The sequence below is a fragment of the Anguilla rostrata genome, chromosome 6 (assembly GCF_018555375.3).
Source record: "Anguilla rostrata isolate EN2019 chromosome 6, ASM1855537v3, whole genome shotgun sequence".
Classification (NCBI taxonomy): Eukaryota; Metazoa; Chordata; class Actinopteri; order Anguilliformes; family Anguillidae; genus Anguilla; species Anguilla rostrata.
In genome coordinates, this window is record NC_057938.1 from 36,705,518 (window position 1) to 36,730,292 (window position 24,775).

Here is a 24,775-nt window from a genome sequence, read left to right on the forward strand (position 1 = left end):
TAGCTGGTCGACTAGCTGACCAGACCGGTACCCCAGTTTGTTACCCCCACTTAACTGGCTTTAACCAACTTTGGCCAGCCACAGACCAGCTTTGATCAGCCACAGACCAGCTTTGACCGATTAAGTCTGGCTTAGAATCCCAGCTGGTCTTAGCTGTAATTTTCAGCAAGGATTTCTATGAAAGTAGAAAACCACAGCTGGCACCTACGACTAATCTTTTTATTGCAATTCAGTTTTTTTATTGACGTTTTCGTGCAATGAGGTAAAGGTGATTCAGACAGAGGAGACAGCATGGCGTGGCTTAATAGCTAAACCATGAAATCAATATCAGGGGCTATTAGCCACACAAGCACCTGCAGCTCCTACAACAGCATCATCAAGTGCCTGTTGATTCCTCTCTTGAGCCTGGAAAGAGCCGGGCTGGTAAGATGGATGTTCATTGCTGAAACTGTCAGCCCTGTAGGTCAGCTATCCAATTCTAAAGCCGGGAAATTTCCATCTTTGTTTCACCTCTGGCAGAAAAGCCCAGTGTGGAAATGCAGCTTTTATTAATGTCTAGAGATGCGTGGTCCACGCCGTAGAAGCGGGCTGTCAAGCAGATATGAAATGATAAAGATGGGTAAGACTCGGTCAACGCTGGGGTACTTTTAGCTTAACGAGATTTCTGCTCTGCTGTTGATGAAAGGTCCATTTAAAAACACGCCTACTGTAAATCCTCTAATGTCCTGGTTCTCTTGTTTCTGAAATTCTGCTCTTTATGCTCAATGCATTTGGCCTGCTATATCTGTCTATCTCGTCTGCTGGCCTAGCTTTCTGTCTGCATGCATCAAATGAGAGCAGTTATGTTGCAACACGAGTGGGTGATTTGAAGCAATCGGTCTTTAACTGGCCATTGTGCTTCTTGTGAACACTGTCCAATGGAGTCCCAAAGGTTTACTTTTGTGTGCTCCCTGCAAATTATGCTGTGATTCTGTGCAGTGGGGCAGCACACTCCAGCAAGGAGGTCGAATGCCATGGACGCAAATAGACATCTCTACTGCCTGCGCTGCACCCTGCTGGAGAGGGGAGGAATTGCGGCCTGCTGTTACAGGTGGCGATGAGAGAGTGTGTTATATGCAGCACACACTGTAGCAGACGTTTGTGCATGTGCATTTCTTGTTGAGTAGATTGGATTCAAAACATAATGATACCTTATAAAGAGTTAGTAGAAACATGAAATCTAAAGGTTGCTGTTTTTTTCCTGCTGACAATTACAGCACTCAGGAAATCCAGGCAGATTAGTGGCTTAGTTAGTTTAGGACAGCAAATTAAGGTGAAGAATGGTAAAATCTAGGCAATCCCTTCTCTGAGAAGATGAGTCTCCCTGAATTGTCCCCTGCAAAAGACATAATTTTTTATGCTTTGGAGGCTCACTGGACAGGTGGTGTGATGTGATGAAGCTCTGCTCTCGTATGACCTACATTGTCCAGCAGGGTGGATGTGTGCCTTTAAGTGCTGGCTTCCAGTGAATCTGACCCAGCCCAGTGTTGGCTATATGTGCCTGTCTTGCACACGCACCCGCTGAAAAAGTGCGCGGGGCCAGCGGTGCTGGGTGGCCTCTGATGGCGAAATGGGGCGTCCGTTGGGTTGGGGGGGGCGAGGGAGGGAGGGGGTAGGGAGGAAGGTATATCTATGGAAAACATGACCTAATTTTCTTGGGACTGCGTGGACTTGGAGGTCACGTGTCACCCCCCCCCCCCCTCGTCTTGCTGTTCTTTCCTCTTGGCTGCTCTGCGCAGCAGGGGGCCTCATTTTTAAAGGCATGGTGGGGGCGAGGGCTCGACTCTGCCCTCGGGCTGATCTGCTGCTTAGAGAGCCGCGGTGCTTTTTGGGTTAATGGCGCGAGGGATGGAGGGCTCCTCCTTTGTCCGCACCTCCTCGGAGCCCGGATCTGGACTGCTGTTTCTCTCCCGCTGTTCTCCACGCGCCTTTTCCAACTGGGTGCTCATGGGTCCTACAGCGAAGTGCTGTAATGGACCCCATATATAGAGGCCTTTCCACCTGGACTGCTTGGGGGTTAGGACAGGATATGTCTAGACTGCCCTTGTGTTCCTAGAACTCTCGAGAGCTGCAGAACGGCGCGTAATTGGCCGGCCGGATCGGCCCTTGCCATTGGCTGCCGTGCTGGGCTAGCGTGCGGTCTCCGTGCATCTGCATTTAAAGAGCCTGAGAGCCGAGCCCGGCCGGCTGCACTCACCCCAACGGCTCAAAGATCTGTGCGCGGCTCAGTCAACCAGCAAAGCTGGCCATCTGTGCCAGGGCTCCGGTTGAGAGGATACTTTTAAAGAAGCGTTACTTAAGTGTAAATGAGAGCTGTCGTGCATTTGGCTGAGCCTGAATTTGGACAACCATATCCCCACCTAGGTAGTAAGACCATTGGCCAGCAAAGGAGGAGAAACACACCTAGACCATATTGTAGTTCAGGGTATACACGCCCTTGGAGCTGCGACTGTGAACGTCATTGTCTTCTGGCCCCCATATGCTGCTTCATCGCGTGCGTAGCCTGAGGGAGCGCAGCAGGTCTGCGAGCTGTTATTAGCCCCGTCCCGCCAATCGCCACGCTTGGCCGATCTGCCCTCCTTCGTCTTTGCATGATTTCATTTGCCCAGATGCTTCTTGGGTGCTGTGGAATCATAAGAATAATGGAGGCGTGGAATAATAAACAGGCAGGAGGAGGGGCAGGGGGAGGGGCAGCACATTGAAGTGAGTGTTTTTTTTCTTGCCTTGTTTTTGCGCAGTCTCATTTGCGTGAGAAGCGAATCGACTCGGAACCGGGCGCTCGCGTTCCCGGGACGTGCCCGGCGTCGGTCTCTGCGGGCGCGCCTCACTGGGGGAGCGCTGTCACGGCCTCTCACGTCTTCCGCTCGACCCCCAGGCGACCGCGTTCGCATTTCAAACAAGAATCGAGCCTCACAGAAAACTTCTCTTCTTTTAAAATATAATGAGGGGCGCTTCTCATCAAAGGAAGCTCCCAGCTGGATTTCCGTGTCTCTTTCTCCCAGGACAATAACCCTTCTCATTTCAAAGATATAAAATGTACTTATACCCTTATTAGTTCCCTGGGGCATTGCTAGTTTTTGAGTGCTTGTGGGATGGGGGGGTTGGGTTTGCTGGGTGGGGATTTTGTTGTTGTTCTGACTGCTGTGGTCAGCTTTGTTGCCTGACTGGCAGTGGAGGAAAACAAAAAGTGGCGTGACGAGAACTAGTTGAACACAAAGAAGCTATGGTTGGATTGAGGGCTGAGCTCGAAGTGAAGGTTATGGGCAGAACCTTAAGCCTCCTGTAAATGGGCATTCTCATCTGTGTTAGGAAAGTGAGGCACTGCAACCCCTAAAATTGGTAGCACCACCAATGACTAAATGATTTTGTGCCAATCATAGTATTCTGCTGTAGAGGCTAAACCAGTCATTGATTGAGAACACATGGTAGCTCCACCCGTTTTGGGGTTTGCTAACCTCTCTTTCCCGTTCTTGTTTTCATCTGGGGGTGGGGGGCACTGTAAGGAGCTGTTTGCCACAGGGGTGGTGAGTTGGATCATGCTTGTAATGCAGCTACTCAGCGCGCTTTGTTGTTTGGGCAGGATGGACCAAGTTCGCGCGGCTGACGCGGGCACTGACCAACAGCCGCGGCACCCTGCAGCAGCTCACGCCCATGAACAGGGCGGAGGTCTGCCACAAGCCCTCACGCCTGGCCGAGGTCAGTATCTCCCTCTCACACTCGAGTGTGCACACACTCACACACACTCACACACACATACACACGCACACACACGCACACACACAATAAGACTGCCACAAGCCCTCACGCCTGGCCGAGGTCAGTATCTCCCTCTCACACTCGAGTGTGCACACACTCACACACACACACACACACAATAAGACTGCCACAAGCCCTCACGCCTGCAGGCATACTCTCCACACACACCGTGTGCACACATCCAGTCACACTACACACACCGCACACATGCACAACCCACATACTGCACACATGCACACACACAAACACACACTCATGAGCGTGCGCACACCCACCCACACATGCACACACACTCACACACACACACGCACACACATGCACACACACACACACATGCCACACACACACACACACACACAGATGCACACATGCACACACACACTCACAAACACTATAAGATACTCAGCTAAATGCTCCTCATAAACAGTGAAGTGAATCAGGGAGTGAATACCTTGGCCTCATATACACTACCTTAGGGTAACTAAAAATACCTCACAGTGAGTTCTCCAAGTCCTACATCTATTCACTGCATATGGTACTGTTTTCTTAGACAGCTGAGCTGCAGCAGCTCCAGTACATTAATCAGAGCACAGTCACACCTCAGCTCAATCACAGACTGCTGTAAGTTTGTCAGGGTTTGCATAAACGCCATCTCAATCCAGTCAATTCCGGAAATGAATTGAAACTGAAGTCGTGAATTGAAAAATATCCATTAGTTTAATGAGGAGTTTTCATTTGCAGTTTTTTGCAGTTGCGTATATTTTTCAAAAAAGGGGGTGGGTGGCAGGGGTGGACTGAAGTGCTGTGATTTTGCCACTGGAGGCAGAGTTCAGCTTAGGCTGTAACAGAAAGACCATGAATACAGTATGAGAGGAGCAGTACTTTGAATGCCAAACCACAATGAGAGCCATCAATCCCTAATAGTGTTTCCCCTAACCCTTCACTTGCTCTCTCTCTCTGTCTCGCTGTCTCTCACTCTCTCACACACACACGCACACACATACTCGCACACGCACAGACACATACAAACATACATACGCACAAACACACACATGTGCATACACGCACTCACACAAAAACACACACACACACACACACACACACACAAAAACACAGACACACCTATGAACACTGACACACACTGCTCTGGCTCTTATTCACAGTATTGCTGAGCTTCCAATCTGTCTAATTGGATTAGATTATATTTGCCCTATTCTGACATAGAGTGAAAAAGAGTGTTCTGTGTGTGTCTGGAGGAATCCTAATGACCTGTTTCTTCTTGGGACTTGTCCTGTTGCTTATATTCACACTGGAAGGTCTTTAATATTGGGCACAGGGGATTTAGAATGAGAGTCTTTGCCTTTCTTCTCCTCTACCTCCTATCTGTCTCTACCTCTTTCTCCGTAGGGTATCTGATAAGATCAGGCATCCAGGTCGTTTACTTTAATGGAAACACACACAGACGCTGTAGTACATAGCGGGGCACACAACTGGTTATAGTGTCACCCGGGGGGGAAGGTGTCAGTTAAAAGAACAGGTTAAAAAAACACAAGGCCCAACAAACAGAAAACCCTGACAATCATCCAAGTCACTTCTGTTTTTTATGTGTTTCCATTAAAACATAAAAATCTCTATATCTCTCTTTCTCTCACTCTCTCTTCTCTCTCTTTCTCTCTCACTTTCTCCCCCTCTCACTCTCTCTTTCTCTCTCTCTCTGTCACTCTCTCTGTCACTCCCTCTTCTCTCTCTCTCTCTCTCTCTCTGTAACCCCCAGGCTCTTCAGCTGGGCTCAGACATCCTGCCCCAGTACAAGCAGGAGGCGCCCAAGACGCCCCCCCACATCATTCTGCACTACTGCGCCTTCAAGACCACCTGGGACTGGATCATCCTCATCCTCACCTTCTACACGGCCATCATGGTGCCCTACAACGTGTCTTTCAAGACCAGGCAGAACAGCATCGCCTGGCTGGTGGTAGACAGCGTGGTGGACGTCATCTTCCTGGTGGACATCGTACTCAACTTCCACACCACCTTCGTTGGGCCGGGAGGCGAGGTCATCTCCGACCCCAAGCTGATCCGCATGAACTACCTGAAGACCTGGTTCGTCATTGACCTGCTGTCCTGCCTGCCCTATGACATCATCAATGCCTTTGAGAATGTGGACGAGGTAGGCCAGAAGCCTTGTTTCTTTTTAAACGACTGCGTGAAAAGCATGCATGTGAGAGGCCAGTGGAAGGGAATAGAGGCTGGACCTGTGGGACTCATATGTTTCTGAGCTTGTGTTTTCTGTTGGACGTTGGCCTCCAGTCATAAGGAACCATTTTGCATTCCTTTCATTAGACCTCCTCTGACAGTGAAGAGGAACTGGCTTTCTGTGACCAGTGTTGTCTAATCAACACATTGATGGTTTGTTTTTTTCCCGTTATCCTACTGGCACATGGTGTTAATTAGAGTTCCAAATCACCTTGATGTGCGCTGGAGTGACCCTCAGAGGTCATTTTCTTCTGTGCATGTGTTTGTATTGATTGTTTTCTTAGGCCTGAGGATGCAGGGAGGGAGGGTCATGGGCTCGTACGGTCCACAATTTACGTTTTTTCATTACGTGCACTGTTAGTGCCGGTGCCATTGATTGGCCGGCGAGGCTATGCGGTGGTCAGTGATGCATGACGTCAATTAAATCAGAGACTGACTTTTGGGTTGGATCCTCAGTATGAGCTTGTTGAGTATGAGCTTATTCCTTGCTAGAACATATCAGATCTGAATTCCACTGGAAGAGTTCAGTCATGACATAGGAATTGGTCTTTGTGGTTCTGACATGGGGACCACTCGGTCCAGCCATGACACAGGAACCAGTCATTCCAGTCATGATACAGGGATAAGTCATTCTAGTCTTGAGACAGAGATCAAGTCATTCTGGTCATGAAACAGGGATCAGTCATTCTCCTGCCATAGCAAGCAGTATCAATTTAGTAAATTGCCCCCTGAAACACCTGTATAGAAATGCATACATATTTTGTGATGTCAGCAACTGAGGTCAGCATCTGTTGCTGTTCAATTGGTACCTTGAAAAGAAAATCAAGACAAATCAAGACAGATATCATGTGAAGGGGCTGCCAATCATCTGCATCTGACGCTGTAGGGGGCTGTGGCTTGACTCATCTGGTTAAAGCTCTGTCCCAGTGTGTGGGTGGGCTCTATGTTCTGGTATTTAATATGGACTGTACCAGTGCCGTGTAGGGTGGTGCATAATGGACCGTAGCATTACCGGTGGAGGGAGAATCCTTGGTCAGCAGGACATGCCATCAAGCAACAAGCAATCCCCTGTTGTCATTCAGGGGCTCGCAGTTTGCCAGCACATTCTACGCATGAAGTGTTCTCCTTTAACTCATAGTGTGTATGCTTAACTGTTAGCCTGTTAGAAACAGCAGCTTCACTTAACGTTTCACAGAAAAGCCAGTGCTTGTCTGCACCATCCCAAATTGACAGAAAGTTGCTGCCTCTGCACAAACGCACACAATTTGGCCACTCCAAACTGAGAGAAAATAGCAAACGTGAAAGATAGAAAGCTTTTGGCGGGATTTGCGGTGCAGTCCACAGACTGCATGGGTCTCAAGCCATATCCTGCGTCCCCTCAGACAGTTGGGGGTTCAATCTCCTGCTATGACACCGTCTGAGCTGTGATGTCTTTTGCATCCTTTATCGTCTTTACTTTCTCCCAGTCTGAATAACACAAAAATATGAAAGGAGGGGGGGAATGTCTCCTTTTTTAAGGAAATGTTCCTTAGAAAAGCTATAGGTTAGTGTACATTATAAACATGTGAAACATGTTTGCAGCCATTGGTACAATAAAATGGGTTTACAAGAGTTTCCAAAATCCCCCTATGCTTCCTTTAAGGTCTGCGAGTAGAAAACCCCCATGATGTTATCCAGTTGTTTTCCAGCAATGTAAAGAAGATGAGATCATGCTGCCTCACTCTTCTTCATAATCCAGTTTTCCTGGGTATTCAGTGTGTCATTTGTCAAGTTCTCTACAGTTTCCTCTGACAGTGGGGCCTTTAACCGTTGCTTTTGCATGTATGTGCGTGTGTGTGTGTGTGTGTGTGTGTGTGTTTGCGTGTGCGTGTGCGTGTGTGTGTGTCTGAGTATGGGTGTGTGTGTGTGTGTGTGTGTGTGTGTGTGTGTGTTTGCGTGTGCGTGTGCGTGTGTCTGAGTATGGGTGTGTGTGTGTGTGTGTGTGTGTGTGTGTGTGTGTTTGCGTGTGCGTGTGCGTGTGCGTGTGTCTGAGTATGTGTGTGTGTGTGTGTGTGTGTGTGTGTGTGTGTGTGTGTGTGTGTGTGTTTGCGTGTGCGTGTGCGTGTGTGTGTGTCTGAGTATGGGTGTGTGTGTGTGTGTGTGTGTATATGGGGGATGGGGGTTGAGTGTTCTAGTGTATGCCTCATCCCAGCAGGTAGCACTGATTGAGATGCTTCATAAATGAAAGCCATTATTATCGATGTTCTATTTTATTGAAGACCAGATGCAAGCAGCCTAATGGGAACAAAGTGTACATTTCCCAGTGTACAATGGAGTGGCCAAACTGCATCTTTAACTCATTTTTTGCCAATGGGCAGCAACAGATGAGTGTTTAGGTCTGTAAGGAGCCAGTTTAATCTGGCTCATTCTCTTTTGCTGACATGCAGATGCTGAGATGGTAATCATGCATCTGCAAATACGACCAGTGCTACACTGAAGTACGCCAATGCTTATGAATAAACAAGAGCTCAGTCTTTCCAAGCCAAACACTTTTGAGCATGGATTTCAGCAGCGGTGCGTCTTCCCTCCTCTGTGGAATTAACTGATGGTAGGCACAAGCCACATATGCTACTTATATCACGCTAAGTTCTGGTAACTGATTTCTTTGTGCAGGCATAGGTATAAGGTACATACTTCAAGTAGCATAGCAGTGTGTTCTCAAGTGCGAGACCCGTTTCTCATGCATCAGTTCAATCGTTTCCTAGGTTACTTGAGTTACTGGGGTGCAAGCCTTGGCAACAATGGAATCCACGAAGCTGCTAAAATTGCACAGAGGAAAGGGCTCAATAAAGTGATGCTTCTCAGCAATGCAGAACCAGTCCTATTACTAAATCAATCCTGCTCCACTTAGAATGCCATATACCAGAGCCTTGTGGCATCCATCAGACTGCAGGCAGGGTCTTGATTTGCTGAGGCTATTGAAATTTCGCTGCTGGGTGCGTGTAAGCAAGGATCTAAAGCATCAGTACTTTGGCCTAGCGGTTTTCACTATCATCAGTTGTAACCAAGATAATAATCAAGAAAAACCAAGGCAACCCTCATGCAATTACCTAAGCATGCATAAAGCACTTTAAATGCTAAAGCTATAACACTGTAAAATGGCGCATACTACAGGCCTCACTTAAACTGTCCACGAAAACCATAATTCCTCGATCTTTCCAGCTTCACAGGAAATGCAGTACAAAGCTTTTAATGGACAGGAGACAGATCAGGTCACAGATTTTCTTTACCTTTCAGCTTGGACAGCTGATGGATAGGCAAAATTGGTTAACTCTTAAGAATTAGCAAAATAAAAAATAAAAATGTTATGTTCGGTTTGGATCTTCAATAAAGGATCTCTCACAACCTGTTAACCATAACCAGACTCCTGCCAAGGAAACTATCCACCTCACCTGTTTATATTTGGTCTACAGGTGTTACTAACATAACACTGATGTCATAATTTCTAATGGAGGCTGAAAGCAGTATTGGACAGCTGAATTCCAGCAATTGTCATAGCCCCATTCCTAATCAATGTTATTGATTTGCTTAGTGGAAGAACCTTTCCTGACCATTTAAAATCTATCCATTGACAACTTGAAGGGAACGACAACTTTCGGACATCTTAAATGCATCATAAAGATAACTTAAGGTCAGGCTAATGTCAACTTAAAAATGACTGAGAGACACTTTACATGCGACATAAGGCAAATTGAAGATGCCTTAGGAGCAGTGTGAAGGCAATTTAAAGACAACTTAAGACAACCTACGGACAGCTTGGGGGTAATTCAGCGGGATAACACTGCAATACTATTTGGCTGGAGCAGTGGTGGTTTCTGTGTGTAGATGGTTGGGGAATCACTGCTACCAAGGCAGCACCAGTAGACCTTCACCTGTGGTCCTGTCTGAGCCTTGATGCTAACGTTACCAAAGACTGGACCTGCTCCCAGTGCATTTCATTTAGAAGAGATCAAGTGTCCAGATTGCTTAGTGTGAGGCATCTGTTCCCAGTCCCTTTAATCAGGAGCCAGTCAGCACCGGAGTCACATCACCGTCTGGGTGGAGGAGGGTAGTGGGGGGTTTGTTTGGCCCTTGCTCAGTTCCCCTGTTTTAAAAGTCAAAAAATCTTCTTTCCCTCACAATATTTTCTCCCCCACAAACTCTGCTCTGGACTATTAAGCAGACAATCAGGCTCAACCCTGACACTAAATATCCATTGATGTGTAACACTTTCAAAAATTCATCTCGATGTGGAAGAAGAGGAAGAAGAGGCTTTATTGCAAAGAACAGTGCATTTTTACAGTGTTTTTTCAAGGGGGTCTGACATTTTTCTACTCTGCGCAGGAAGCCTTTCCCCTCCTGTGCATGACTGATCTAATTTAAATGACAATAGATTTATAGGTTCCTTAACAAGCTACTTTGTAGCATTTCAATGGTGAGACATCACTTAAGGCAGCAGCACAAGGTAGCATTTGTAGAGAAAATGGAGTGATTCTTCCACTGAAGTTAAGGCTTTTGTTGATAGAGTTCTGGAACAATAAAATGTGTCTTTCCTGTATGACTCATACAGTGTACAGTATACCACATGGTTTGTGAAAAACAATTTTTAAAATATGAATCATTTGAGATGAAACAGAATCTATAGCCATATCTATAGCCTCTGGGGCTGTTGACACAACAGAATGCATAATTTCAGTGGAGAATCATGGAGAAAATTCCAAGCTTCTTACCAGTGTAGGCTACACTTCAGAGAGGAAATGGAGGGAGAGAGAGGGGGAGGGACAATCAATGGAGCCTGTGCTGTTGATCACCTTGTCATGTCCATACACTTTGCATTCTTACCATCAGGCAAAATAAGCTCCCCTTAAAAGGGCAGCTCACTTTGTGCGTTTTTAAAAATATTATTGCAGTTTTATTGTATTTTTTTTTTCATTTATTTCCAGCTATGTAGGCCAATCAGAAATTTACAATAAATCTGGAATAATATTTTCAAAAACCCTGAAAGTGTGTTGTCCCTTCAAAGAAGGCTTATTTGTGTGTTTTTTAGAGCAATACCTGTCCCATATTTGACAGATATAGGGCGTTTGGGAATTATAGTTTAAAGCAAGAAAATGTATTTCAAGCTGTTTCAAAAAGCAGCTGATACAGTGACATTATGTTCCCAGTGTTTTTACAAATGAACAGATGTTTTTTGTAATATTTTCTTTTCACAAAAAATAAAATAAATGTTAGATTCATATTGTCCTGGTGTAAAAAATATAATTCTCAAAAGACACAAGCTCTTCAATCCCAATGACCCATATAATAATGTTGATATAGGAAGCTGCACCACAATTTCCTTGAGCACAGCAGTCTCAAGTTCTTTGTGCCACACCAATAGTTCTGACTGAAAATAAGATGAAATGTTATATTGGAAGAATAAATGGATAATATAGACATGTACAATTGCTGGAGGCATAACACCACTATACAAGCTCACTTTGAAGTTACTTAAAGTTTATCTTCTTGTTTTAGACCAGGGGTTTAAAAGTAAGAAAATATACTTTTATGATCCAGGGACCCCCAACCAGACTGAATGGCATCCAGGGCACCCCATCAGAAGTTGAGAAGACGTATACAAAAAGGTTTCTTAAAGATCACAGTCAGGGGAGGGGGCTTCAGATTCTGACAGAAGAGTGGGGGGTCATGGAGGTTCTGATTGTGATTAAAAATGGGGGGGGGGGGGTGGATGAGATAGGAATTTGTGCCTATGTGTCAGCCTATGAAACCTATGCAGATATCTTAAATATTTTTCATAGCACACAAAAGCTGTTGGGGCCAATCAAAAACATGCACTATAGCTTTTTTAAAGCCAGAAAGTGAACTATCATTTTAAAATGCCTCTAGTTTTAGGTGGTACTGATAATTTTTTCTGTGTTTCACTACACTGGGGCTGATTACAAATTGTCCTCAGCTATGCATGCAAGGCCTTCACTGTCCATGGTCCTGAAGGTCTCCCAGACTTTGGGAGAGAACATGGAGATCTGGCAGTGGCAGTAGGGAAAAAGAGCTCTCTCTACTCCTTGGCACATCGCATCCTGATCGTCGTACTTTTCTTTGCCTTGTGGCTTTGGTTCCTCAGATCTTAGCTGAGACTAACTACATCCTTTCTCATACAGCTGTGTTAAAGTAGTTTTTAAACTTTTCAATGCAATTTCCTGCAGCACCAAGAAAATTGCCACAAACCATTTTTTATAGCTTTGGGCTGTTTTTCCCCCATCCCTCCCTGTCTTTTGAATCATCTGTTTGTGGGCTACTTGGCATTGAAGTGGGGCGTTTGGAGACAGCGCTTCATACTCCAGAGGTGATGTCACCATGACCGGCCCCCTGTACTAAGACTCCCCCAGGAGATTTGTGCACACACCACTGAGCCGGGAGCCACATGCGTGCTATTACGTAAGGCTTGACTGAACACTGCATTTCCCATGAGCCCTTGCTGGTCCCAGGAGGAAGAAAAAACCCTTGGGCTGCCCTGTCTATTTCCCTGCAGTGGTGGGAGATTGCAGGGTAGAGAGGGAGACAGCAAGAAGTGCAAAGTGGAAGAGACAGGGGTAGACTGAGAGAGCGAGAGAAATAGTGGGAAAGAGATGAGAAGAAGGAGGGAGAGGAAAACAGAAAGGCATAGAGTGAAAAATAAAGGAAGAAAAAGAGAGAAGGAAGCTGAGGGAAAGGGATATGTTTTCTTGAATATGCAACATAAGTTTGTATTTGTCATGCTAAAAAAAAACAAATTCAACTGAAATGAGCTTGTATTTGTAAGGCACAATTTGATAGCGCCTCTCATGCTAATAATGCGATTAATGTATCTTTTGAACCCTCTGAATCCTTGAGAGGGATAACAAGAGAGAAAGAGAAGGGATGACTTGGATGGAGAGGGAACGTGAACTCAATGGTAAAGTGTGAGATAGAACAGAACATTTGAGAAAATTAGTTTTCAATATGTCCAGGTAGCTTTTGTGTGCGATGAAGGATATTTTACATAATTGCATATGTTTCTGATGACCTGTGAGCTTTATAATAGCTGATATAGGGACATTTTTTAGTTTGTGGTTTAAAGCATGAGTCCCCATCCCCTCTTCCCCGCCCCCTCCTTGGTGACCTTCAGGGTGTGGCATGTGTTGGTACCCTATCAAGCCGCACACACTGACCCATTATGGAGCAGTTAGTGTATTAATTTCAGGCCTTCTAGGACAGAGAATACATTGTGGCGTTCAATTCATACATTATTGAAACTGCAGTTGCGTAACCTTTCTTTGTGGAGGCTAATGTGGTGGTGAATTATACATATAAGGAACAATGTTCATGTCAGCAACAGCAGTGCCAATATGAATACGCACTGAAATACAGTACATATGATATAATGTGAGCAAATGCATTTTAGTCATTTGTTTGGGCACTGGTTGGGCAACTCTCCAACTCCAACAATACTCCAAGTACAAGAAGTGCCACAGTATATATACAGTGAGTGCCATAATGTTTGGCCTCCACATTTCAATGTTGCCATCACTCTGATACAAGTTCTCATATATCCACAAGACATTTTTCTCCACAACTCTGTGGCCTATTTTTGGTAGTTCTTAGCAAACTGTAACTTGGCCATTCCGTTTTAGAGGTTAACTAGTGGTTTGCATCTTGCAGTCTAGCCTCTGTAATTCTGTTTGTGAAGTCTTCTGTGAACAGTAGTCACTGACTCATCCATGCCTGCCTCCTGAAGAGCGTTTCTGATCTGTTGGCAGGTGTATGAGCCGGACAAATTGCCCAGGTGGTTTTTCTTCCCCCAAATGTGCTATAGGGGGCTCTATACAGTGCAGGGGGGTGAAAAAAGTATCAAAACAAATAAACAACAAAACTCTAACTAACACAATTGACACTACTAAAGAGACAAAACAAATAGGCGAACAGCTATGTACAGGGTTCTCAGTGACAACCCACAACCCATTACCACTGCTGCTTTCCTGACTCTGACCAGTCTAAACTCCAACCAACCAACCAAATGAAGAGTGAGTACTCCCTTATACTGTATATGCTGTAGGAAGCATAGTTGAAACCAAAAATCTTCTGCCCTTCTGCACAGTGAAAGTGATCACTCAGAAGAACTGTGTATTGATTTGCAGTGACCCTTCCCTAAGGGGACAAGTAGACCCAAACCAAGCCAGGAAAATGGTCCCCACAGCATAACAGAACCACCGCACCTCCTCATTGTAGGGGTTGAGTATTCAGCCTCTTGGTGTATGCCATACTTGCACTCACCCAAGAATATGGTGAAGGATGGCTCATCTGACCATCTCACTTTTTTCCACATCTCTGCTGACCAGTGCCTACAGTTTTTGTACCACTGAACTCTCAAATGTGCATTCATCTTTGTAATGAGGGGTTTATGCACTGCAATGGTAATACAGCATAATATCCTTCTCTATGTAATTGTCAATGGACTGTTCTTGCTGACAGTCTGATCATGTCCTGCATTGACATTCTCAGTCACCTATGGAAGAGTTGCTCTTCTGTTTGTCTTTACATATTGCGCTAATCGGCTAATGCATGAGCATCACTGTAATCGAATGTGTGGCCACAATCACCGACTTTCAAAATCACTTTGATCCTTTCTTCTTTATATATATTTATACACATTATTTGTTCAGAATACTTTCATTCATACACATACACAGGCACACATGCACACATGTAAAGTGAAGTGGTCATGGATTCATTTAGTGTCTGCTGAATTAGTTTGCGCCGTGTTAGGGCAAGGCATCGATCTAAATCTGTAGTGCATGAGTCCAGTTACCTCACAGAATCCTCAACATTTCAACATATTTGTCTCTGTGTCACATCACCAGACCTCAAACCCAGACAGAAAATCGCTCAGATGAAACAACCTTGGCCCTGCACTCACACAGTGAAATTCTCGCATTTATTTGCCCCCGAATTTCTGAATTTCTTTGAACTAGATTGGCACATATTCCTTCCTCAATATTGATTGTCTTCTTGAGTTTTTGAATGGAAAATAATACATATAAAGGTCAGAGGCACTATTTTAAATGTGAACAAAAAACTACCATTAATATGTCAGCAATCTGCTCTTAGTAGCTGCAACTGGATGTAGATAAGAAAAACGTTATTATTTTCCTAGCCTCACTTGCCAGGCTTATCAAGGCCGAAGGCTATAATTTTTCTTTGATGATATGGCAAGCTTATTGTACTCTGTACTTAAGATTAACACATAGCCAAGAGGGCACTTGCTTTGCTATTACCATAGGGAAACAACATAAATATATTACATAAACACATTCTTTGTATGTATTTATAAACATAATGTTTTTATGCTGAAACTGTAACTACCAGTGTTCCAGGGTCGGTGTCTAACTAACCATTCAATAGTCCCAACTATCCTGTTTTTTGTTCACCTTAATCCTTACCAAGTAAGAATGTAACAATATAGCTTGGAACATAATGACGTGGTGGTATATTATAGGAAGACTTTAGATCCTCAGGAGCACTGCGCAAAACATACAGCACCACAATTCCTGGGCTTTTATTTTTCCAGCAGTTGATTACAGTTTGATTAGATGATCCTCAAGGACACTTAAGCACTTCAGTGGCCTTAAGTTGAGTGGAGTGGCCAAGGGGATGCTGAGCAAATAAATCACGCTAGTGTGACATTTCATGACATTTCATGAGTCAATATGGTCACAGCTAAACAAAAGGTTATCATTGATTTTGTCACTGTTACATCACAAGGATGTTTATATCCTGGTAAGATGACAGTCCAGTGTAAAGATGTGTCCCATGACTGGTTCATGGGATGGTGACCCTGCCACAGTGTTGACTATGGCTGGGAGTCTCAGGGGGTGGTGCACAGGGAATTAGGGATGTAGGATTTCAGCCAGTGGGGTGTAGTAGTGTTGGCTATTAAATATGATTCTGCCCTTATGCTGAGGTATCTACTTCAAAAATGGATAATGGCTTTCCTCCTGCAGCAAAACATCAGTAAATTATTTGACATTAGCAGTGAGTTATTTCATAGATTTATTAAGAAAAGACATGGGGAAATGAATAGAAGATTACCATTCTGTCTCATCGTAATATTTAATCTCATATTCTCATAAGTCGTTGATAATGCTAGGCTGATGTCAGGGCCAAGCACAGACTATTTGGTGGGGCATATTATGCAGAGACCAGGCAGAAATAGGCAGAAATATTTAGGGTGAGGATGAAATTTCTATCATAAACCGGGGGGGGGGGGGAGGGATTGTGATTACAGCAGTAGTGGACTACCATGGATTGCTCCCTAGACAACTGCCTTTAATGTCTATGCTTAGAGTCTGCCCAGCTCAGGACGGAGGTCTGCTGCTGGGGTGGTGTCCTCCATGGTGGCGTCCTCCACCTCATGTGGCTTGATTATATTCCTTGGCTGGGTGCTGATGCTGAGGGAACCGACTAGCTAATGTTTCTTATGATGAAAAGTTCATCACAGGGGTAAGGCCTGACTTTTTCCAGAGCCTTGGAGTCTGTTATTGCCAGGTTGTGTTTCAGAGCTGAGATCTGAGGTAGTACACTGACACGATACAAAGCAACACACTTCTGTGTCATGGGACCATGTGCCCTTATGAGACCTGGCAATATTAAAATATAATTCATTTTATTGAATAATATTAAACACTTAAAAATAATTTCACTACAACATGTTATGGTAATCCAAGGCAATTGTATTATGTTTTAAAAAATTACTACTTATAATACTAATAATAGTATTAATAATACTTTTTTGTCCAGGTCTCAGGAGGATATCCAGCTGATCAGTCTGTGTGACTAGGAAGTCCATCCCACCTTGTGGTCAGCTATGTGATTATACGTGATAGTCTGGATCTTTTAGGTTAAGTGGAGATGGTAACTGCTGTTGCATTTCAGAAGGCGAATAAAACTAATTTACACTGAGTAATTAATTGCTGAAACACAGAAAACTAAGAGGCCCTCCAGCCTTCCAAGAGCTAAAATCCCTGCAGCAGGGCTGTGAAAAACTGTCTACGCTGTAGTTATTAATGCAGCGAAAAAAACGTCCATCTTTGGTTTAACCGCTGGTGTTCTGTTTCACTTTCAAGGACTCCATCTCGGACACCTTGTCTGTCGGGCATCTGCGTGAGACAGCTAACTCCCCGAGAAACACCACCCGATCAGAGGACTCAGTGCTCCCGGTAATCATGACGATCCACCCACACCCCTCCCCCCAAACAAGTCACATATGCACACATTTATACACATTTATATAGTCACACACGTGCACACGTGTATGCGCATGTGCTTGCACATGTACAGGAGCACACGCACACACAACAGCTCAACGTACAACGCATTCATTTATCAGGTGCTGAGATGCATTCACCTGAGCTATATGAGCAGCATTGCCAAACCTGGCTAACAATATTCCCAGGCCAAGAAGTGCAGATGCAGCATTGTTAAAGTAATAAAGCAAGTTAACTATGCCAGACAAGAACAATATGCAAATCCTTAATACAGCATGCATAACGCAGTGTCCATAACAATGGAGAACATTTTTAAATAAAACTGTAAAAACTCTGCAGTATCCTGAATTAATAGGCAAGATAGGCTTTCTAGATGGCAGAGGAGGGAGGAGAGCCAAGATACAGTCTGAAGAGGTCGGCCAGTGATTCTGCTGTCCTGACCACTGTGGGAATGAAGGGCCATGTAGACAGGCATTGTGACTGGGAAGAGCTTCCTTCTCTAATCTGAGTTTTCCGAGTGCATGTGCCCAGCCCTCTCCTGGGACACTGTCCTCCTGACTGAAACCTTCCTGTCACCGGGCAACCCTAGAGGCAATTGTGTGCCGCCCTGCAGGGCTACAGACCGCAGTCAGCACTGGCATAGGCCAGGTTCGGGTACCAGATGTCGGACCACATTCATGCGCTTGCCTTAACAGCAAGAGTCACCCAGCAGTCCCACTATATTTTTAAATAAAGAACATTGTAAAATAGTGCATCGTAGATTGAACACAATGTTGAAAGATGAATAAACTGCATTAATGAAGAGGTTTCGCCTTTGAGCACCATTGTTGAAAATTGCTGAGACATATTATGTTGTCCTTGAGGCTGACATTTCTGGAAGCTTCCACCACAGAAGTAATGGGAGCCCTGTGTTGTCTTAAACGTGCCCCCCAGGTCCTCCCGTTGTGCTCTTCTGTATTAATTGCACATTAGCCAATCTTTTATGTTTGTTTCTTTTGTTTCCCCAAGGGACTTGTGTTTGGGAAAATAGCTCCCTTCAAGAACATAAAAACCCTTGACAAAAATAGCTTTTCAATTGCACAAAGGATGAAAGAAATCAAAGTGGCGAGGATACTAAGTGAGCACATGCAACACACGTAGCAACAAACATGTCACAAACCTGCGCTCTCCTTTTTTTCTTTTCTGAGGCTGTTTGTAAATGTTAACAAAAAGGTTTTCCATTGAGGATGGTCATGATGGCTGTAAAAGTAATGATGTAATATGCACTATATAATTTTCCTGTTAATACAATGAATGGAGCTGTTCACACCATCAGTATGGTTTGTGGTCAACAGTGTCCAGCCCTAACCAAACCTGCAGAACGAAACACAATGCAGTCTGGAGTTCAGTCTGTCAGGACAGCAGTTCTGAGCAGCTCATGCCTCAAGCCATCCCAGCACTCAGAAACCAGTCGGAAGAAGGAAATGAGATCACGGGACAGTTAGTGCTGCGCCTGTGCTTCTTAGAATAGGCCAAACTTACCTCAGCACAACAAAACATGAAAGGCCTCAGATTAAAGGTGGAGGACAGCCCCCTGCAGCCATAGGGCACCGATCAAACTGGAATTATTCATGTAGGACGGATCTGTAAGATCTCTCCTCTCCTCTCCTCTCCTCACTTCGCCGTCTTTCCACATCACAAGCCTGACGGCTGTCGGCTTCCTCGCATTTAGAACACGGAACAGGTTGATTGAAGTCGCTGAATCTGGAGGTTGAACCACTTGCATGTTTTGGTGCTTCATATATTCTTTAAACTGTTCCTATCCCATTCTGTCCCATTCAGATGACACTAGGGAATGTCCTTTGAATGAGGACCTTTCCTTAATTCCCTCATGAAAGTGTCATGCCTATTAATATATAGTAAAACATGGTGAAACGTGTGTGTGTGTGTATGTGTGTGTGTGTGTGTTTAGGTGTGTGTGGGTGTGTGGGTGTGTGTGTGTGTGTGTGTGAGTGTTTGTGTGTTTATGTTTGTGTGTATGCCTTTGTGTAGGTGTTTGTGTGTGTGTGTGTGTGTGTATGTTTGTGTGCATGTATGTATGTGCATATGTGTGTGTTTATGCTTCTCAGGGTCAGTGTGTGCGTGTGTGTGTATGTGTGTGCGTGTGTGTATGTGCATATATGTGTGTTTATGCTTCTCAGGGTCAGTGTATGTGTGTGTGTATGTGTATGTGCGTATGTGTGTGTTTATGCTTCTCAGGGTCAGTGTGTGCGCGTGTGTGTATGTGCATGTATGTGTGTTTATGCTTCTCAGGGTCTCCGTGTGTGCATACATGTGTTTATGCTGCTCAGGGTCTCCGTGTGTGTGTCCCTCAGGGTCTCAGCAGCCTCTTCAGCTCTCTGAAAGTGGTGCGGCTGTTGCGTCTGGGTCGGGTCGCCCGCAAGCTGGACCACTACCTGGAGTACGGCGCGGCGGTCCTGGTGCTGCTGGTGTGTGTTTTCGGCCTGGTGGCCCACTGGATGGCCTGCATCTGGTACAGCATCGGAGACTACGAGGTCATCGACGAGGCCACCAACACCCTCAAGACCGACAGCTGGCTCTACCAGCTGGCCGCCAGCATCGGGGCGCCCTACCGCTACAACGCTAACGGCTCCGGCCATTGGGAGGGGGGTCCCAGCAAGGACACTCTCTACATCTCCTCCCTCTACTTCACCATGACCAGCCTTACAACCATCGGCTTTGGCAACATTGCGCCCACCACTGACGGCGAGAAGATCTTCTCCGTGGCGATGATGATGGTCGGCTGTAAGTACCCGGTTCTTTGCCCTCTCTGTGTGCTTTGTGGCCTCTTCGGACATGTGCGGGGGGGTTGTATTTCTAGAATTTGTGTGTTCCACACATTCTTTTCACATAAACCGGTCTGTATTTTTGCATTTTTACACAGTGTGTACAGAAAAATATTGATGCCAAACTCTTTGCTGATGTGCGTTACGGTGACAATGGTTTCTTACCGATGGGGAATCATTTTGTTGTGGCTTGTCCTGAGGTTGGATTTAGACTGAGTACAGAGCCAGCCATTCTTTGAAAACGTGGTGATGATATGACAACACTCGGTTGATTTTGAAGAGTGATTGGGCATACATATCTCGGTATGAGACCTTGTTTGCTGGACTGTTGGAGGACGGTCAGTCTTACCAAAATTCATTGTCAGCGCAAGCTAAAATATTTAAATATTAAAATGCGTCAGTGAAATTTAAGAGACAAATGTAATGAGCCCCCACAACAAGGCTGCATACAGAACCCCTCCCCCCCCTTCACCCCAGGTTGAGCACAACACAGCTGCATAATGGCCATTATCTATTGGCAGATTTTTTTTATTCTAAAGAGCTGAAACAACTGTCACATGCAATAGGTGTCGCTGGTCTCTATAGCCCGCTAATCTTGAGTATTTGGCCCAGCAGACAGCTGGGGTTAAGGTGACGCTTAATGATGTCTTCACTGTTGTTACAAGTGAACAAATTAAAAAGGCCCCTGTCGCAGTTGCAGTTTGTAGGGATGTGTTCTGGCTCAATGGTCTTTGATTTCAGATTCAGAATTGATATGGAGACAGTAAGTGAATTCCTGAGGGCTTTCTCACCACCTGAGCTCAAGTAATTAGGTTTGCTTAAGCCATCCATTTAAAACTGGTTAAGGCCTGACAAGTCTTCTGCCGAAGTAATGTTAGGCTAAAACAAAGGCTAAAACAGTGTGTGAGGTCATGGCAGCGAAGGACAGGTGTCCTTCAACCACGTTAGACGGAGGATCAGATTTTTCTCCTTATGGTGTTCCGGTTACACCAGTTTTGGTCTACAGCTACCTGTCTATTTTTATCTCTATATTTAATCCTTGTGTTCTCTTTACTTATTAGCAACTGTGATACTGTTAACCTTGGTCAATTATATTCAGATATCATTGGGAATATAAAGCAAAAGAGATATAAAATGTATGCAAACGTGTTGCATGTATATTGTATTAATCTCAATTCCAAACTATATGAACTATATATTGTTAATGGTTGCTATATACCTTTGCTAGATCACATGCAACAATTAAAGTATCATTCATTTATGATAGTGGCGAGATTCATATTTTTTTTAAATCTGCGATAATGAAGGCATGGGTGGGGGGGCATAAATCACGTTTATTTGTGAAACATTTAAATAAAACAAGGTTTTCATGCATTACATCATTGATATTTATTGTTTTGAACTGACACTCTCAATAATATTTTATATTTATTTATTATATTCAAAGAAAACGTATAGAGAAAAGACATAAAGCAAATGCAGATGATGAACAATAAACAGAAACACAAAACCAAACTTACACTTTTTAGTCACTGATTATGAAGTGCATCAAAAGTGTCATTCCTCCTTTATTAAAAGTGTAGAGCACGTCTATCTGAACCAAACCTGAGGGTTAAGTATGTAAAGGGTTAAATATATATTTGCTCATATTCAGATTCTAATTTCTTTTTCAGCCTTGAAGGTTTTTACAGTCCCTTTACCAGTCAAAAATGGCAGCGTAATTAATGGAAAAGGAGCACGGACAGTAATTTCCAAATAATGCTCACATATTGCTGTAGATATGTGAATATTAAAATGATATTTTAGCCAAGGGAAACTTGGTTACATTAGTGGTAACATTGTTGCATTTGTGGTAGCATTATCTCAAATTATTCAGGCCCCAGGCCCAGTAATACCAATAGAACAATCATCATTCAGTTGCTGAATATAAGTGAAATATTTCCCAGAAGCACTGACTCAAATAAAGTGAATTGTTTAAAATGGCTGGATAAGTGAATCTTAAACATTTATTTTTAATTGCTACCACTTATATGAATGTACATGAATGCGCTTGAACATTTGAAATAGTCTCTTTGTAAAATCAAGGCTCTTTGTAATCAAGGTCTCCAGTGGATCTAATGCATTGAAGTGTTACTCTTTTCATTCTCTCTCTCTCTGTTTTACTCGTGACTATTTACAGATTCTTACTGCCCCAACACCCCATCTCCTGCCTCAACTCTTCTCAAAGCGGATTGGCCAAGCCAAGAAGTCTGGTTATAATTTTGAAAGCTGTATAGTTTTGTGAAATGGCCACTGCACAAGCAGTTGTTTACACTGATCCTGCCAGTGTAGCCATAGCTTTTCAAAAATGCCACCCATTTCTTCAGAATTGCATCACTTAGGTAATTGAAACAAGGTTGTCATAACGTTACCCTCAACCTTATCCTCTAAGTTTTTGCATGAGGGTACATACCCTAGGTAAATTTGGCATGCTCACAATGCAAACAGAGACTTGATAATAAAACAAAACAATGATAAATGAACGAAAACTATGTAGTTCAAGGGATAATATACTGTAACTAGCTAGCCAGCCAGTTAGTTAGTACAATACAAAGGGATGGAGATGGCGAGAGAAAGTGTGGATGGGAGAAGGAGGGAGACTGGGAGAGGGGTATGATTGGGATAGGGATTAAGAGCAGAAAAATAGCTAACTACGGCTAACTATTACAAATCTCTAATGATAATGTGGACAATGATTCTCTATGGCAAAGGAGTGTTTCGCTCAGACTCAAAGAGGCTGTTTTAATGGGACAAAATACTTTCATTTGCTTCAAACTATGGGTGGAGAAATGCAATGACACTAAACATTCATTGGCCATTACGTCAGGTCCTTCATCACGTCATAAAGGACCTGGATCCAATAGCTCAGAGTCTGGAAATAAATTGAACTCCACCTATTTCATCCCCACATAGAAATATATGGAATCATTTAGACTGATATGAGTTGATATTGCAATGAAATTTGTTTCTTGTGCTGCTGCTGATGCTTAATACATACCATAAAACATTAATACATACCATAATACATACCATACATTACCCCATAAAATGTAGTCTGAAGCCATTCACAGATTTACCATTATGATCACTTTAAGAAAGTTTAAAAGCATGCAGTATTTACTTTTCTGCTTAATATGTACTGTATGGATATGTTATCACTGAAGGATTGAAATTTACTCCGTAGAGATGAGCACTTAGCAGTTGCAGAATTTTATTAAAGCCCCAACCTCCCAGAACCCAAGCATGGGGAGCAAAACCGTGTGTGTGTGTGTGCAGGGACGTAACCAGGACCTAAAATGCAGATGTCAAGAGACTCGGCTGGGCTGGAATGAGGTGGTTTTTTTTTTAATTTAGTGATTTAATTGAGGGCACACACACACACACACAAATGACCAACACCCCTAAAGAGCTCCAGCGAAGGGTTTGATAAACCCGTAATGATTTTAATTGATCTTTGATTGATGTCATCAATCTTCCATCAATTAAATTTTGACATAAGCCAGATTTCATATCTCTCTCAAACACAAACTTCAATGGCAGCCTATTGGTGGATGCCTGGCAGATTGCTTCATTTCATTGGCTGGGGTTGCGTTCGGATCTATCTCGGGGAAGGGTGGTAAAAAAATTTTTTTTAAACGACTTGTCGTCAAGGGCCAAGATCATGCAGCAGCTGGCACTCTTCTGCCCAGCTGTGGCCCTGTATCCGCTGCCCCAACTCCCCAGACGCACCGCGGGCCCACGGGGACCTCCTGCCACAAACCGTCACGTGCGGTAACGGTGCTAGGGTCCGAATAAAACAGCACGCCGCGTTTCACCCTATCAGTGAATTTGCTGTATTTGCTTTCCCTCCCGCGGTCCGCTACCTGACACCCCCTCTAATTATCGTTAAGTCTCTTTATTAATCCGGCGAAACGGCCGCGCCCGAGGGTCGAGTCACGAGATATTGAAACGCGGCAGCAGCGATGCGAGAAAAAACCCGCGCGGCGAAGCGCCACCATTGGAGCAGGAGTGAATGCCGCGCTGGCCTACTTGGGCACGGACCGGGAGCTTAAACGACCTGAAAGGTGATGCCCGAGTTTGAAATTAGTTACGCAATCTGCCATTTCTGCTGACTTGATAGAGGCTGTCAGGGCCCTACGCGTAGGTGCTCCTGTACGTTCTCAGTTCAGCGCGCGTTCTGCATCGAAATGTTCCCCTGGTTGCACCGTTGAAGTTTATGCATTTTAATCTTCAGTTCGAATCTGCTCCAGTCGTATTTCTTTAACCTTTATGCGGTTTGTTGTTTTCTTTACATTTCTTTGAGGCTAATTAAAAGAAATAAAACACTTTGTTTTATTTTAATTTGTGTAATGAGGCATTGCGTAAAGATGACCAGTCCCTCTGGAAAGGGGAAAGTGGCCATGGAAGATGCCGGAAGCACACATGATAGCACTTTGTCTGTGTGTGTGTGCGTGTGTGTGTATGTGTGACGCAAGAGTCCCTCAGATCATGAGGGGGTGAGCGAGTGAGTCACCAGAGGAGAGGTGTAGGCTGGGGGTGGGAGGTAACCAATGGCCCTGTCCAAAA

At 44.3% G+C, this 24,775-nt stretch overlaps 1 protein-coding gene across 1 annotated transcript in view; it reads left to right on the forward strand.

Annotated features, from left to right (window-relative positions):
* Nucleotides 1–24,775, forward strand: part of LOC135257049 (potassium voltage-gated channel subfamily H member 5-like) — a 94,644-nt gene that overhangs the window by 15,242 nt on the left and 54,627 nt on the right. Inside the window, exons 5-8 of the mRNA XM_064339448.1 lie at nucleotides 3,620–3,735; nucleotides 5,570–5,962; nucleotides 17,205–17,297; nucleotides 19,700–20,129. Of these exons, the coding sequence (XP_064195518.1) occupies nucleotides 3,620–3,735; nucleotides 5,570–5,962; nucleotides 17,205–17,297; nucleotides 19,700–20,129 (1,032 nt within the window). The remainder of the gene's footprint in view (nucleotides 1–3,619; nucleotides 3,736–5,569; nucleotides 5,963–17,204; nucleotides 17,298–19,699; nucleotides 20,130–24,775) is intronic.